At 38.9% G+C, this 17,446-nt stretch overlaps 1 protein-coding gene across 1 annotated transcript; it reads right to left on the bottom strand.

Annotated features, from left to right (window-relative positions):
* Positions 1 to 13,761: 13,761 nt before the first annotated feature.
* LOC132608062 (uncharacterized) lies at positions 13,762 to 14,166 on the bottom strand. The gene has a single exon (XM_060322136.1). The coding sequence runs from the start codon at positions 14,164 to 14,166 to the stop codon at positions 13,762 to 13,764; it is 405 nt and encodes a 134-aa protein (XP_060178119.1).
* Between the last annotated feature and the right edge of the window lie 3,280 nt (positions 14,167 to 17,446).

The raw sequence follows: 17,446 nt of genomic DNA on the forward strand, positions 1-17,446 counted from the left end.
ACGGATGTTTCACCCGGTATGGGTGTATCCCCCAGGATTCAACAAGCTCTTCTAATACAAAACTAGGAGCCAGAATCTAACAAAAAATTAATTTAGTGTAAAACCCAGCACTATAATAGAATAAGGAAAGAAATAATTTGTTTCAAGTCACTCTCTTACAACGTGAAACAATAAGATTATGTAGGGAATGAAACGAACCAAGACTAAGAGCTCAAACGGTCCAGAAGTATTGTAAAAGCCATTCATGGCTGAATTATATAATTCATTAGCCATTAAAGCTCTATTAATAATATTATTAATAGAATAAATATGAGTAAAGAGTCGACAATTAATTTGATAACTAATGGTGGCTGGAAAAGAATAGTTACCTTTGAAAGCTAACGTAGGAGTTATTGTCAAAATAATGGCTAATAAAAGTGAGGTGATTAATGGCTATTAATCATGGCTAATAAGAATAAAGAATATGTTTAACTTATTTTTGAGATACAAGAATTATTTTTCAACACTTCATAATCAACAAATGTTTGTGGAAAAACAGTGTTAGAAAAATATAAGCTTATCATATAAAAACGAAAAAAAAAAAATAGTGTGTAAGAGTTATTACGCTAAATGAGTTATTACTCTAAATCAATGTTAACTAGTTGGGGTCGGTTATATAAAATATAAATAATAAATTTAATTCTAATTAAACTCATTTTCTTCTAATATTAAAGAGTCTTTAAAAATAAAAATTCTTAAAATTCCATATGTAGTCCTACACAAAACACGGCTAGATCTATCTAAATATAAATAATAGTACTATCATTTATGTTGCTTCCAAACGCACACACAAGGATACGTGGTAGTACAAGCAATACAGAATTCAAAGTGTCACGACCCAACCCCGTAGGCCGTGACTAGTGCCCGATCTGGGCACCCAGACACATCTATCAAATGCTATCTCAGATTTTATTAACCGCATTCCAGTATATAGCATAAGCCGACAAGACTATATTTTAAATTTAGATAATGTCCAGAAAAATTTCGGCAGAGTTTCCTTTGTTTTACGGACTATCCAATATACCCTGCGCACAGAAAATACCAACAAAGGCCACACAGGACCAACAAAGCAACATTTAAACATATGCGGACCGGCCGCCGCGGCGAATGGGATCGCCCAAACACAACATATACACGCCTTCATACAGGAACACCCCCAACCCACAAACATGTCCACAGACCTCTAAACAGACCGACAGAATCATATGAAGGGACAGGGCCCCGTCGTACCCCTGAGTGACGTACATTTATACAATAGCAGGAGACTGTACCAAAAATATAGGCTCCGGATAAGAGAGCGCCTCAGAATAGCAGAATAAGATCCTAAGCGGGCGGATCAGCGAACCTGTCATATGTACCTGCGCGGCATGAAAACGCAGCCCCCGAAGAAAGGGGGTCAGTACGAAATATGTACTGAATATGTAAAGCCTGAAGTAGAGAAACCAAAATCATAACCGGAAACAGAACGAACAGAAAGGAATGCAAAAATCCAGAATACCAAATGCATATTTCAAAACATAAGGAATGTGTACAGAAACATATGACATATCATGTCCGGCCCCCGCCAAGGGACTCGGTAGACAGAACGTGGTCACCCTCCCGACGCTGGTGCCACAACACATAAGGATCAGAATAGGGGATAACCCCATAACATAGCATGTCATGTCAAATGGCCATATCGGATCATATCATATCATATCAAAATAGTGTACATGGCACAGCATACTCCACAACCCATGTACACGTATACCTGCCCCCTCACCATCGAGGCACGGCGAACAATGCAGAGGAATACGCTTGACAACATATCCTAGCCCGGGCTCAGTGAAGGAAACATTGAGACATCCACGAGTGGAGTAGTGAGAAACTAATGCAACATGAGACATAATACATTTTACAAGGACTCGATGGAGTATTCCGAACAACAACCGTATTATTGAAACCGCACGATAGTCACGGTGCGTATATTTCGGATAACAAAAATAGATTATGTGATAATAGTCTTCTTGGGATCATTTCCATATTCCAAAATAATTTATAAGACTCAATAGAATAACTTAACAAGTGTCATTTAGTAGTCAGAAGAGTAGTTAAGACGTTTCCTTTAAAACTTCTCAAAATAGGTTAAAATGCAATAAGAGTGAAATCGAGCATAGTGGGCCCACCTCGGGTCAACTAAAGTGATAGGCTCAATTTACGTACATTAAGTCTATAGAGTCATCCCTGGAGATCTTCGAACAATCTCCTAACTTTCCAAGCAATTTGTGTAAACTTACCAAATTCTTTCAACAAAACGTACTTATAGGATTCAATTCTATTGAATGAAAAAGGGACATTTTCAGATTTAGTTTGCTATAAACAGAATATCCCCCGAGGTTCAATTTCAAACCTAGTACATCTAGGACATGCCAAGAGAAAGAAAAGGATAGCTTTACATACCTGTCAACGACTATCCGTGAATCCCTTTTGCCTCGTTGCTCTTTTCGCCTATTTATATAAAAGTGACGTTATCGTTAGTAACTATATTTTCTAGTTCGCCACTCTATAGTTCATTCTTCTATAGGACCTACATTCCAGTCTATATATATGTTCTCACTTAAGTATTCTATTATCTAGCATTTTGGCGAAAATTCGGCAGCACTTCCCCTTATAGGTTCACCTATCCAAATTTCCAATTGTGTTCCTGTAGACACAGAAATACCAGCAACAATACATGGGCACACTTATACTTTCAATCCCTTCAATCCAATAAAAAAAAAACGACAATATGATCGTATCAACACAATTCCAACTTTAACTTTCCAATCTTTTCGCCATATAGTTCGGGACAACAACAACTATAGCATCAAATAAATCAGTCCACTAATTTCCCTTACACCAGCCCCTACACGGCTTCAATACCAACATACAAAATTCCATGATTTTTATTCATTTCCACACATTACCACACGTTCAAACCATCCACAATATATGCAAAATAAGATTGAACATTACTTCATATAAGCCTTTCACACGGCTAACTTTAAATTTCAACAATAACATTTCAACACCAACATACACAATTTCATGCATCAAATTCATATTTGTACATTCACAACACATTCAACTTCATCCCAAAACATATAGAAGATGATCAATTCTTACCTTAACAAGTTGGTCCCTTAACCTTGCTATTCACTTGAATATCCACAACACATTGAGACATTAATCACACTTGGAACTTCAACAAAATTTTCCTCCACTGTTCGGCTAAGCAGTTCTGGCCGAGGACCTCCTTCCTTCTCCAACTTACTTCTTTCTTTCACCTTAGGACTTTGATCAAGTTACAAAAATAATTTTTCTCCCTCAAACAACCATGTTGGCCGAAACAGCCATGGCCATGTTTTTCTTGCTTTTAAGCTCACTTTGACAAATATGAAATGAAAATGTTCATTCCACTGTTTACTTAGTCACATATGTATGAGCTCCAATCATCCTACACGTGCCCTTCTAAGGTGGATTGTATTGGATGATTTCATTTTATTCATTTTCTTAACCTCATGCGCATAAAGTTTGTCACCTAGCTCGAGTTCCTGGAAAAGCTTTGCACCAACATTGTTAAATTGTAATATTAAATTGCCCTAAAGATAATACTTTACAAAAGTTGTGTCCCTAAATTTAATCAACCAGGACCACCTAAAAGTAAGTTAATATGTCATGACTCACAATTAAATAACCAAAGGTGGTGCACAGCAAGTAAAGACATGTTAAGGAATTAATTAATGATATATAGTATATACCAAGCCATGATCTTTGAAAAGCCCATCATCTGAAGGAATCCAAAACGGTTTTGTGTCTTTATCTGTGTGAGTTTTGTGATCTAACTATATGACACAGCCTGCATGAACCCTTTTTTTTTTTTACTAATTCGGGTGGGGTCCACATGGCCCCTTTAAGCTTAATTAATTAATGAAGTGATTTAAATTTTAATCCCACTTAATAATCTAATCATAGTTAATTTACCCCTAATCTCCAATAATATCTTTATACCAATAAAATTTATACACAATTTATGTTTTAATTAAAATTGAAAATTAACGATTTCTATTTCGTATTTGAAAATAATTCCGCCTTTAACTTGAGTCGATTTGCTTGCGGATAATTCGTCGTATAAATGTACGGGGTATAACATAAAGTCCAAGATATCGTACCCACAGAGACTTTGATTTTATACTGTTCAACTAATTCAAATTCCATTGTAACTATTCAAGAGAGTGAAATCAAGATGTTTGTTGTACCTAAACTATTGACTGAAAGTAAATTAATAAATGAAGACTTCGTGATTTAGATGACTGGGGATAAGATTGTAAGGTTTATTAGATGAGAAAGAGTTTCAGGTTCATGGCTTTCGACAATCCAGTTAAGTCTTCAGACAATTCCTGGGTCACTAGTTGACAGGTTGATGTTAATTTTATAATATTCTTTCGAACTACTCACAAGCCTGTAGATGTTACTCTTAACGTCTATATTTCTATGATTGCCAGCAATAACAAGAACGCATTTATATTTCCGTAACCAGCTAAGTAGGGCTAAAGGGTATATTGCTATCCTAAGTGGCGAAACGATAAATCAAACAAATTCTATTTATTCTTATTACGTAAGCGAATTCGCTCTTTCAAGTTCAACTCACGCACCAAAAATAGTGTCTAATTAGTGATCAAGTAATTAAACAATTAAGCACGAGGATAAATAAGCAACCTAAAAGATGAAAATTCAATAGATAGAAATTGTCGTCACACCAACTATCATATCTTTTGCCACAACCCTAGAAGAGGAGAATTTTGCTACTCATGATTCGAGAAGAAGAACAAGAATTCATGAATAATCTAGGGTGGAACGAAAGAAAATAAAGTAAAAGCTAAGAGAGAATAGGAACGACGGCTTACAAGTCTTGAAAATAATCCCAGCACGTCGTTTCTAACCTAAAAACGTATCTTTATAGTCTAGGTCAAAAGGTGAAATAATTAAATCAAGTCCTGATCAAAATAGGAAAACAGTCTTCTTGCCGACGTGCGGCACCTCTGCTACGGGAGCGTGCCGCGGATGAACAAAAATTAGTCAGAGAGCTTACCAGATTGCGGCACCCCTGCGACGCAAGGGTGCCGCGAATCTCCTTTTTTTGCTGATTTCTCTAAGTACACTCGCGATGGGGCTGCGATGCGAGCCCATCGCTAGCTTCTTTTGTCATTTTCTCTTTCCGTGCACAATTCTTCCAAATCTTTGTCAAATTGCTCGGGATTCATCCAATCTTCCTTGTGGGGCCTGAAAAACACAAATACCACAACATAAGCTCAAATATACTCATTCGAATGCAAATGTGCGATTAAAGTACTGAGAAACCGAGGGTAAATTGAAGCGAAATATCGATATTTGTGTCAAATATCACCACCCCCACTTAGACCTTGCTCGCCCTTGAGTAACCACTTACTAATACCAACCTACCACAGTCACAACTACGCCACTCAAATAGGTCTACTCGGGCTTCGGCTAATACAACTTTTCAAAACAGTTCATAAACCAAACAATTAAGCCAATTCTTATGAAAGCTATGCCAATAATCAAAATTTCAGTTTAAAAGAACAACAAACAACCTTCTCAAGAACACTTTACTTTTACAAACAACATGACTCAACGAAACCACTTAAAGCAAACCAATGACGCCACTTACCTACGAAATCAACATTTCACCAATCTATTGCCAACTGTGTGCCCTCACCGAAAGAGAGTTGTCCATACATCTCACATGAATCAAATAATTTTATTTCAATGGACATAAAATTAACAAAGACACTCACTCTTACATAGAATATCACATGCTAAGTATGACAAACCATAAGCTTGCCCGTAGTGTAACCGCTTCGCTAATATAAGTGCATTGAACCTAGGATAAAGTAGGACTTAAGGGGTTGTAATGTAGGCTAAGGGATGTGTAGGAAACATTTGGATAATAGTGACTGTCCTCCCTAAGTACTTTAGTACATACAATATTTATCATTTTTTTTTCCTCAAATTTATTCACCAACCACTAACAACCACCAACCAACACAAAATTTTCTCCCAAATCACGCGCCCATTTGTTTCTTTACATTTAAGCACCACATTTTTGACACCACGAGTTAGAAAGGAAACTTTATTCCATAATAATCAACCATTCCCCCCCCCCCCCCCCCTCTTTTTTTTTTTCCAGTTTCCAGATTTCATTTTAGTTTTTTTTTTTTCAAGTTCAATACCCAACTAACAAGCGACATTGCTTTTCTTTAGGTGCCTCAATCGTCCTTACTAGTTTTCAACCAACAAACCCTCCCCTTTGTATCAAATCCCAACTCCAATTATAACAATTCATCATTAAAGTGCTTAAGGAGTACGTTGGATCAAAAATAGGTAAATTAGAACGAAAGGGTATGGCTTATTGACTGTTAGCAAAGAAAAAGGGTAAAGGCTCAACTGGGTTGACTAGGGTACTATGTATGGGTTGGTAAGACAAGTTAAAGATTTAGGCTAACAAAGAAATGCCTCTAGCACGTCCTAAGTCACAACACACTTCATTTTCTTTCATGAACACACAGGGAAAGTTCTAGACATCTATACAAGTCATGGATCATATACAAATTCCTTGCACACACATGGCACATAATCAACACAAGAAGGATCCATATTGTCCCTCGAATTAAGCAACAACACATCAATAATACCAAACGGGTCATACACGAATCAAACAAAATACGGTTTAAGTGTTTCGAGAGAGGTTATTCATTTCACGGCATGCTTTCGAATTAAAGACAAGAATTGCTCAAATTACCAATATGTTACCTAACCCTCATTTGAATGGTCTTTTCCTATGGACTAATTTTCCCTCAAGACGGTCGTCATCCATCCGTCATCAGGAAAAGCCTCTTCTATGATGAAAGAAACAAAAAAAAAAACTACCTAGATGTCTTATGCCACTACTGAGGGTCTAATAAACTAAAAAGCAAAATCTTTTTGACTTTTTCCGAGATTTTTTTGTTTTTCATTAGCATGTGACGTCCCTTCATTACCTTCCTCCTCATCAAACTCCATTTTATCCATCGTGCACATATCCTCATCGATCGGAAGTCGAGCATCGTCCTTCCCCAGAAGCCTCCTCGAGTAGGCGGTATGTCGCATCTCGTTACACTCCCGAAATGTCCAACTGCGACTGCTGATACTGAAGCATCGTGATCTTGTACATTTGGGTGATTATGGTGGACTAGGTTGCTGTCGCTTCAGCCAGTGTGAGTGCTTTCTTAGTCGTCATCTCAAGGCCCTTGACATTTGAAATATCAATCATGTCGGTGTGTGCCTCAAGCACCCTATCACATATCCCGTCCAAGTCATTAATTTGTGAATCCAATGAGGTGATGGTGTTATCGAACAGGAGCTGACGACACTTGTTTTCCCTCACTCGCTGTATCTCTTTTAACATTCAATGCCCAACATTGATGGGCCGCCCCGTCATGACGAAGTACACTATGCATACTCTATCTTTCGCGACACTCGTGTAGTGTTCAAGTGGCATTATCTCTGGTTTATCAAATGTAACCACACTCGTGTGGGCTTCTCAATGTTGCTCATGAGCATAAAGTTGTGCCTCATTTATTTGTCATCATACCTTACCCATCGGGAAAGGGACCCCGACCCACATAATGTCTCTCGATGGCCTTGTAATCAGGCCTCCAGATGAATTCTTCTAGGGCTCAATCGGGCAGTCGGGTGCTCCTACGGCTGCACATCAAATGGATGCGGTCAGTAGGATATAACTACCACGAATGCGGACCGCAGGTTTCCAGTACTTAGAATTGACCTTTTCCTTATTTTCATAAAATTCCAACACCAAAATGATGTTGACCGACCCTGGTTGCTCAAAACACCTTTTGCCATCCCATGGCTGCAATTCGGTTATAAATGCCCCTAAAGTGTTTTTTCAAAGGGACCTTGTCCATCGCTCTTCCATGACTGTAGCCAATTGAAAGGTCAAAGTTTTTGTACCACTCCTCAGCTAACTCTGAGAGACCTAGTATTTTCTGTTTGTGGTCCGCTCTCAGAATGGTGGTGACTGGGTTCTTACTTCCCCAATTTTTAGTTCTCTTTTTGGTTTGTAAGGGTCTTTGGCCTCTACCTCGTTTTGTTCCTTGTGAGGTGGATGTGGCTGCGGTCGCTTTTCCCTTAGCTTTGCCCATAGTACCTGAAAACACAATTTTATCTCAAATCATAAGTATTCTGTTACATGATCTTGCAATTGAGATCTCCAATTCCTTAGGCATCAACTTCGGATCCTAGCAATCAATTGGGTTGGAAACCACCCCACACTTATTTTACACTACAATACACAAAGTAGAAAATAAAAAAGTTAACTACTATAATTCTATACAAAAAAAACTAACAATCAATATGTGGAACTGCCCATATTCAAATTTCCATCCAAACTCACAAATTTTCGGTTCAATGTGGTGTTCAAGGGTTCGCATAGTTGTTTAGTGCTACGTTGTTACTCAATACTTCACAATTTCGGAAAAAACATGATTCAAGCATTTTCTCGAACACCTTGCGGCATAGAATCTTCCCTTTGTTTTTGACAACAATGGTGGGTTGTGAAACCCTCACTTGTACAATAAGAGTCATTTTCTTTCCTTAGGCACCGCAAACAAGCATAACAACACCAAACCCCGCCTAAAATCGCCCAAACCCAACAGCCCTAGCATTCAACCTTCAAGAACTCAAGAACAAGGAAAAAGGGGAAATAGGTTCTGTATCATCCGGGTAAGGCTAATGTTGTTGCTGATGCGCTCAGTCGGAAGTCTATGGGCAGTTTGGCCGATTTACAGCCAGACAGGAGAGAGATAGCCCGTGATATTCAGCAGTTGGCTAGTCTCGGGGTTCGTCTGGCCGATTCTGGAGATACACAGATTTCTGTTCGAGGGGTTTCTGAGTCATCCCTCAGGGACGATATTAAGCGGCGTCAATACGAAGATCCTGTCTTAGCTCAGTACAGGGACACAGCCTATGATAAGGAAAGGACTCCGTTCGAGTTTTCACCGGACGGTACTTTGTTATACAGAGGCAGGTTGTGTGTACCTGATATTGCAGGCCTTCGGCAGCAGGTTATGAGCGAGGCACATTATGCTCGCTATTCGGTCCATCCTGGGTCTACGAAAATGTATCATGATCTCCGATGCTTATACTGGTGGGACGGTATGAAGCGGGATATTGCAGAGTTGGTCGCTCAGTGTCCTAATTGTCAGCAGGTCAAGATTGAGCATCAGAAGCCGAGTGGACTGTTGCAGGAAATGGAAATCCCGACTTGGAAGTGGGAGGTTATTAATATGGATTTCATTACAGGTTTGCCTCGGACTCCACGGAAGTATGATTCCATCTGGGTCGTTGTGGATAGGCTGACGAAATCAGCCCACTTTCTTCCCGTCAGGACTACTTATTCCGCCGAGGATTATGCCAGGCTCTATATTAGGAGATTGTGAAGCTTCACGGAGTTCCTATATCTATTATTTCTGACAGAGGCGCCCAGTTTACGGCGCATTTCTGGAGATCTTTTCAGGAGGGACTAGGGACTCAGGTGAGTCTGAGCACCGCATTTCATCCTCAGAGCGACGGGCAGGCCGAGCGCACTATACAGACGCTGGGGGATATGTTGCGGGCCTGCGTTATTGATTTCAGAGGCAGCTGGGATGATCACCTGCCGTTGATTGAGTTTGCATATAATAACAGTTACCATTCCAGCATCCAGATGGCTCCGTACGAGGCTTTATATGGCAGGAAGTACAGATCGCCGATCGGCTGGTTTGATATTGGCGAGACAGAGTTGATTGGCCCAGATATGGTCCAGCAGGCCGTGGACAAGGTGAAACTTATTCGAGAGCGACTGTTGGCAGCCCAGAGTCGACAGAAATCATACGCGGATAAACGGCGTCGACCGTTGGAGTTTCAGGTAGGCGATTGGGTATTTCTGAAGGTATCGCCTATGAAAGGCGTGATGCGGTTTGGCAGAAAGGGTAAGCTCAGTCCGCGTTATATTGGGCCTTATCAGATTGTTCGGAAGGTTGGAAATGTCGCCTATGAGTTAGATTTACCATCTGATTTGGAAGCGGTACATCCGGTATTCCATGTCTCTATGCTTCGCAGATGCATTGGTGACCCTTCCAGAGTATTCCCTGCTGATGATATTCAGGTGACGGAGCAGTTATCGTACGAGGAGCAGCCCGTATCTATCTTGGATCGTCAGGTAAGGAGGCTCCGGAATAAAGATGTGGCCTCCGTTAAGGTACTGTGGCGGAATGATAACCGGGAGGAAATGACCTGGGAGTCTGAGGAAGAAATGAAGAAAAAATATCCTCATCTGTTCCCTGTGCCCACAGGTAACCTCGAATCCCTGCTTAAGTCCATTTCAATATAAATCGTATGTCATATGTGTTGTCTGTAAGCATGAACTCCCCAGAGTATTTTTTTTTCAACCCTATAAGATTAATTTTACATTCGAGGACGAATGTTCTAAAGGGGGGGAGGATGTTATAACCCGTGTTTTCACACGTTTGGAAAGACTTGAATTATATTGGATTCTTGAGATATAAAGTCAAATTTGATATTTTGTTGTACATAAGGGTTATGCATGAAAGATTAGAGTCATGAAAGTGTGGGACAAGGCTAAGGGTAATTTTGGAATTTTGGAAATTAGTTTCGGGAATTACAAAACGTGGACTATAAGTCATTGGGCCAAAAATAATGGAATGGAATTTAAGGCCCAATGCATTGGAGTGGCCGGCCATGGTGGCCCAAGCCCAAAAATTTGTACTAAATTTCCATGGATTAATTAACTTAAGGCCATGATCCAAGCCCATTACTTGGTCATGTGCTTGGTCATGTGACCAAGTCTTTAAATGATAGACATTAGAAGACTTAAGGCATTAAGAGACTTAGAAAAAAATAAGCAAGAAAGAAGTCAAGAACAAGAGAAAAAAAAGGGGGGTTTCGGGTTTGGCTTAGGAAAATAGCCATCAAAAATATTGCTTCAAAAATTCATTTCTTGTTGATTTCCTACTAAGTCAAGGTTCCTTTGTAACTTGGTATAGTTGGATTGGAGTGGGGAGCATTAGAATCATCAAAGTGACTACATCTCCAAGTGAAGGAAACTTGAAGAAAAGGTATGAATTTCTACCTTTTTATTGTGTTGTGAAGTTTTGATTGTGTTGTAGTATATGGAAATGTGTTGATTGTATGAAGAAATGGAAGTTCGCAATGTGGGTTTGGTATATGGCTTGTAGCCGTGTGTATATGCATGTTGTATAGCCAAATTGTATTGAATTTATGTTATATTCTAGTTATGATTGTGATGAAATGCATGTGGGAATTGAAAGTTGGATGAATTTAGTTGATATGGAAAAATAAGCATATGGCCGTGTGGTATGTTGGCTATGGAATGGAATTGATTAAGTTTGTTTAGTGTATTGGAGTGTTGTTGTAATGCTTGGCATAGAAATGAAGTTAGAATGATATAAGTTTGTATTGAATTGGAATGTAGAAACTTATGTCGTTTTAGTATGATTTTCCGACATTAAGGAAATGAAGTTGTTTGGTTGTTAATGGTGATAATCATTGATGAATTTGGAAGTTGGAAACTTGTTATGGAATTGCATGCCAAAGATTTGATGTTTTGCATAAGTTAAGACTTTGGCGGACAATTGTATATTATGTATATCAAGTGTATATCTTGAGGAGAATGAAATGGAATGTCTCTAAATCTGTATTGTGATGATCTTGAGATTAAATGGATGTGAAATCATAATGTTAGTTCGAAAATTTGGGTTGAATTGAAGATTATGTCAACTAGTGAGAAAAATGACTAGTTGAAGGATATTTGCGTTTTTAATGATTCATTGTTGATATTGATGTTGTCGTTTGGGTTGTTGTTGATGATTTATAGCCGAGTTAAATTCTCGGGGTGCTATATGTATAGGGGAAGTGCTGCCGAAATTTCGGTAGCCAAATATGCCTTAGGTAGAAACTTTGGTATTCATAGCTTACAATTGGTAAACTTGACCAATTGCAGTTTTTCGACGAAACGGGAGGTGAGATTGGAAAGGCTTAAGGAGCGTGAAAGGTATGTAAAGCAACCCTATTCCTTCCCTTGGCATGCCCCTAGTGTGTTAGGGTCGGATCCGGGCCTCGAAGGACCTCTCGGCCCTCGGAATCCGCAAGACAAAAATTCAGTTTTTCCTTCAGTAGAATTGAACCTCTTTGATACGCTTTTTCTGAAATTATGCAAACTTGCTCTAAATTATTCAGAAAGTCATAGAATGTCTGTATAACCTCTTTAGGTGACACTATATGCTTAGAGGGCACAATTTGAGCCCGCCGCCTTATTTGTCCCGAGGCGGGCCCACTATTTACGGTTTTGCCCCTAATATGCTAAAGCTTCCTTTTTAAGCGATTTTTGAAAGAAATGTTTTAATTACCCTACTAATCGCTTAACGAATATTATTTTAAATATTCTATTAAATCTTATAAATTATTTTGACACCCGGAATGACTTCGGGAAAGTTAGACTTCTGTAATTTATTATGATATCTGGAATACATTTATTATGATTCCGTCCGACTCCATCTGATTTGTTTGTCTTTGCTACGCCTCATCGAGTCTTTGAAAATACTTATGATATTTTTAAATTGCATTAGTCTCTCACTACTCCATTCGTGGATGTCCCAATGTTTCCCACACTGAGCCCGGGCCAGGATATGTTGTCAAGCGTAATTCTCTGCATTGTTCGCCGCGTCCCGATGTGAGGGGGCAGGTATACGCGTACATGGGTCTGTGGAGTATGATGTGTCATGTCCGCCTATTCTGATCTGATCTGTTATGGCCATTTTGATATGACATTATATGATACGGGGCCACGCCCCTTTTTCTGATTCCTCTGTATAGTGGCACCAGCGTCGGGAGGGTGGCCACATTCTGTCTGCCGAGTCCCGTGGCAGGGACCGGATATGATATGATATGACATATGTTTCTGTACGCATTCTGTCTGTTTTGGAAATATGCATTTGACACTCTGGATTCTGTACTCATTTTCTGTAACCATTATGATTTGACTTCTGTGATTCCGCTTTACATATTCAGTACATATTTCGTACTGACCCCCTTCCTTCGGGGGCTGCGTTTTCATGCCGCGCAGGTACAGACGATAGGTTCGCTGATCCATCTGTTTAGGATCCCACTTCTGCTATCTTGGGGCGCTCTCTTCTTCAGAGCCCATCTTTTGGTACAGTCTGTCACTGTTATCTGGATATGTATATTGTTCTGGGTATGACGGGGCCCTGTCCCGTCTTATGATTATGATATGTTCTGTAGAGGTCTGTGGATATATCTGTGTGGGTTCTGTACATATGTTTGGGATGTTTTGTTTTATGATAGCCTTATCGGCTTCTGTGTGCCAAGTCTGCTCTTCTGCTAAATTCTGTAGCATCCATTAATGTTATTACTATATTATTATTCTGATAATATGCTAATTTGGGTATCGGGTACGTATAGGTGCCCAGCTAGGGCACTGGTCGCGGCCCACGGGGTTGGGTCGTGACACAAGTCTTGTCAGAATCTAGCGACTTCAACTCAACCTCTCCATGTGCTGTCACATACACTATCTCAAACAGCCCAAACCACTTACTTTTCAACTTTCCACCAAACACCAAACACCTTGAGCCTTGAGTTATACAACAAGGCTAACTGCCCAGGCTCAAACTCGCGGTGTTGGATGTGCTTGTCATGTATTCTTTTGGCCTTCTCCTTGTAGAGTTTTGTGTTCTCATATGCGTGTGAATGAAACTTGTGCAGCTGCAACAAACCTTTCTCACCTGTTGCTTCCTTATCTAAGTTCAGTTTCTTTATCACCCAGTATGCTCTATGCTCAAGCTCTAAGGGGAGATGGCATGATTTACGGAAAACTAACCTATATGGAGAAGTGAGATGACATGATTTACGGAAAACTAACCTATATGAAGAAATTTCAATAGGATTTTTGTAAGCAGTCCTATAGGCCCAAATAGCGTCATCAAGCTTTAGTGACATTTTTTTCGATTAACTCTCACCGTCTTCTCAAGAATTCGCTTGATCTCACGATTGGACACCTCCACTTGACTACTGGTCTTAGGATGGTATGCACTCGCCACCTTGTGTTTCACCCCATACTTGCCAACAATTTGTCAAATAACCTGTTGTAGAAGTGCGTACCTTGATCACTGATGATGGCCCTCGGGGTTCCAAAATGTGTAAAGATGTTATCTAGCCACTACAATGGCATCATTTGTTAGGAGTAGAATTGGTTCCACCCACTTTGACACGTAATCAACTGCAACAAGGATATACTTGTTCCTCTTTAACGAAATGAAGAGCCCGAAATCAATTCCCCAGCAATCAAACACCTCAATCTCCAAGATACTCTTTAATGGCATTTCATGACGCTTTGAGATGTTCTCAGTTCTCTGAAAATTGTCACACTCTCTTGCTAAAGCATGAGCATCTTTAAACAGTGTTGGCCAATATAAACCCGATTGAAGTACCTTAGCTGCTGTTTTGTCACCACTGTGATGGCCACCATAAGGCAACGAATGACAGCTCTCAAGAAAGGCATGCACTTCCTCTGCTGGAACACATCTCCTCACCAACTGACCTGGGCTAATTTTGTACAGATACGGCTCATCCCAAATAAAAAATCTGCTATCGTCCTAGAGCCTCTTCTTCCTTTCATGATTAGCATCAAGGGGATATAGGAGGTGGCACTTTCTCGATTGCCTCTATTTTAGCCCTGTCAACTTCAATGCTCTTGCTTGACACCTAATGTCCGAGAACAATGCCTTCTCAAACCATAAAGTGTCATTTTTCCAAATTAAGTACCAAATTCGTTTCTTTATATCAAGCCAACACCGCATCCAGATGCCGCAAGAAAATCATCAAAAGAATCACCTAAGGCCGAGAAATTGTCCATGAATACTTCCACATATTTTTCCACCATATCGGTGAAAATAGTCATCATACATATCTGGAAAGCACTTGGAGCATTACATAATCTAAAGGGAATCCTTTGAAATGCGAAAGTGCCACAAGGATAGGTGAAAGTGGTTTTCTCTTGATCTTCGGGTGCAATCATAATCTGGTTGTAACCCGAATAGCCATCCAGGAAACAATAATAATCGCGCAAGACTAACCGATCCAACATCTGATCCATGAAGGGCAAAGGGAAGTGATCTTTTCTGGTTGCAGTGTTTAACTTATGATAATCAATACAAATCCGCCAACCAGTGACCATTCTCTTAAGTATCAGCTCATCATTTTCGTTCTTCACCACAGTCTGTCCCCCTTTCTTCGGGACACATTGAACAGGGCTCACCCACTTGCTGTCTGAGATGGGGTAAATAATGCAGGTGTCAAACCAGTTAATCACTTCTTTTTTCACCGCCTCTTTCGTGATTGGGTTCAGCCTTCTCTGATTTTCAACACTGGGCCTACTATCTTCCTGCAACAATATTTTGTGCATGCAAAATGAGTTGCTGATCCCTCGAATGTAAGTTATATAGTCCATCTGAGAGCTCAGACCCTAGCTCTCAATACTTACAACACACGTTCAACCTGCCCATCATTCAAAAAGTTAGAGAGGATTACGGACAAAGTGCAATTAAAGTACTAAGAAATCGAGGGTAAATGACTCGAAATATTGATATTTGTGTCAAATAGCAATTTATAACTTCCACCAGAGTGTACATGCTATTCTCTACTACTATAGTTGATGGTTCTATATTAATGATAATAACATCAAGCTTCACATTACATAGATATATTATATGAAGTCTTACTAGAAAGTGGTATTTAGAGGTGTCAAATGGGTGAGTTGGATCAAATTTTTATGGGTCAAGATAATGTGAGTCATAACCAACCCACCCAATGTTTAATTGGATCAAGATGAATTGATTCAAGATGTATAAAATAACGGGTTATGACTCAACCCGTCCAACATAATCCAACTTCCCCACCATATACGTGTTTAGCTCCTACTAGTAACTGGATACGTGCATTGCACATGTACCCCATGCTAATCAGTAAAAATAATTTATATATATATATATATATATATATATATAGTATGTTGGAATTGTTGATTTGTTCTATTCTTAAGTCTTAACACTTAAAAATAAATACAACAAATTAGAAGTAATGAAGAGAAAATGAAAAGCCTAAAATTATTTTCTTTTTTGGTAACTAATCTCGTAGTTTCAACTCCAAAACTACACAAGCTTGTGTTTGGAGATAAGCGCATCATAAATATCAACTCAGGTTAAGAAAGCTTTTAATATGAACTGTGTATAGTTTTTACTATATAAGAATGTTCTCCAATACAAAAAAAAAAAAAAAAAAAAAAAAGGCAGACCAAATGTTATGTATAGTTTCTGCCAGAACATCAATTTACAAAACAAATTGTAAGTGACGGCTAATCAATGGTAAAGCTAACTACAGTCTGCACAACCCCTGGATCCGAGACGTACTTCTATTCGACAAAGAATATGATGATCTCGTTTTGTTGTTGTTGGAGCAGGTCAATGTAAGCTAGTTACTCGTTTCCTCGGACTGCAAGAGCAAAATCAGATTCAAGTCACCAAAAAATACACATAAAACTTGTCCATAAATGAAAAATACAGCATTATTGCTTTAAAAGAGAATTGCTTTCAGAAGTCTAAGCAACTAACACGCAAAAAATCTTAAAATGTTGTAAAAAAGTATTTTTTATATGGAATTGGAAAATGAATGTTTCAGGTCACGAGAGTGAAGGAGCTTTATTCAGATTAGTGAATTTCGTCCATTGCATTATATATAATGTGTTGGAATTGTTGATTTGTTGTTATTCTTAACACCCCAAATTAAATACATTAAATGAGGAAATAATGCAGAGAAAATGAAAAGCTTGAAAATGGTGGAATAAATAAGGAAGCTTAAAAGTTAGCAATTTAACTCATAGAGTAATGAAATGCAGAGAACACGTCAAAAAATGGCTGAAAAGTTATAGCATTTCTTGTGAGATAGGAGTATCATATCCAATGTAGCTATAACTTGTCATTCAATGGGAAATCAATTATTCTTGTATATTATACCCTTTTAAAAGCCTGAAAATGGTACATATATTCTGGTCATAGGAACAGCCAACGTTACACATACTTCTATTTATTTTATTGTTATTGTTTTTATTAAAAAATTTCTTAAGGGATAAAATTGTAATATAATTTTGAAGCTTGGAAGCTTTCCACTTTTAGTATAATATGATGATATGAACAATTTAAAGACCTGCCATGAGAGATTTATT

Source organism: Lycium barbarum, chromosome 8 (assembly GCF_019175385.1).
Source record: "Lycium barbarum isolate Lr01 chromosome 8, ASM1917538v2, whole genome shotgun sequence".
NCBI classification, from domain to species: domain Eukaryota; kingdom Viridiplantae; phylum Streptophyta; class Magnoliopsida; order Solanales; family Solanaceae; genus Lycium; species Lycium barbarum.

What these genes read in the sequence shown, in the direction of transcription:
- LOC132608062 (XM_060322136.1), bottom strand. Translation starts at nt 14,166, where the DNA reads ATGTCACTAAAGCTTGATGACGCTATTTGGGCCTATAGGACTGCTTAC.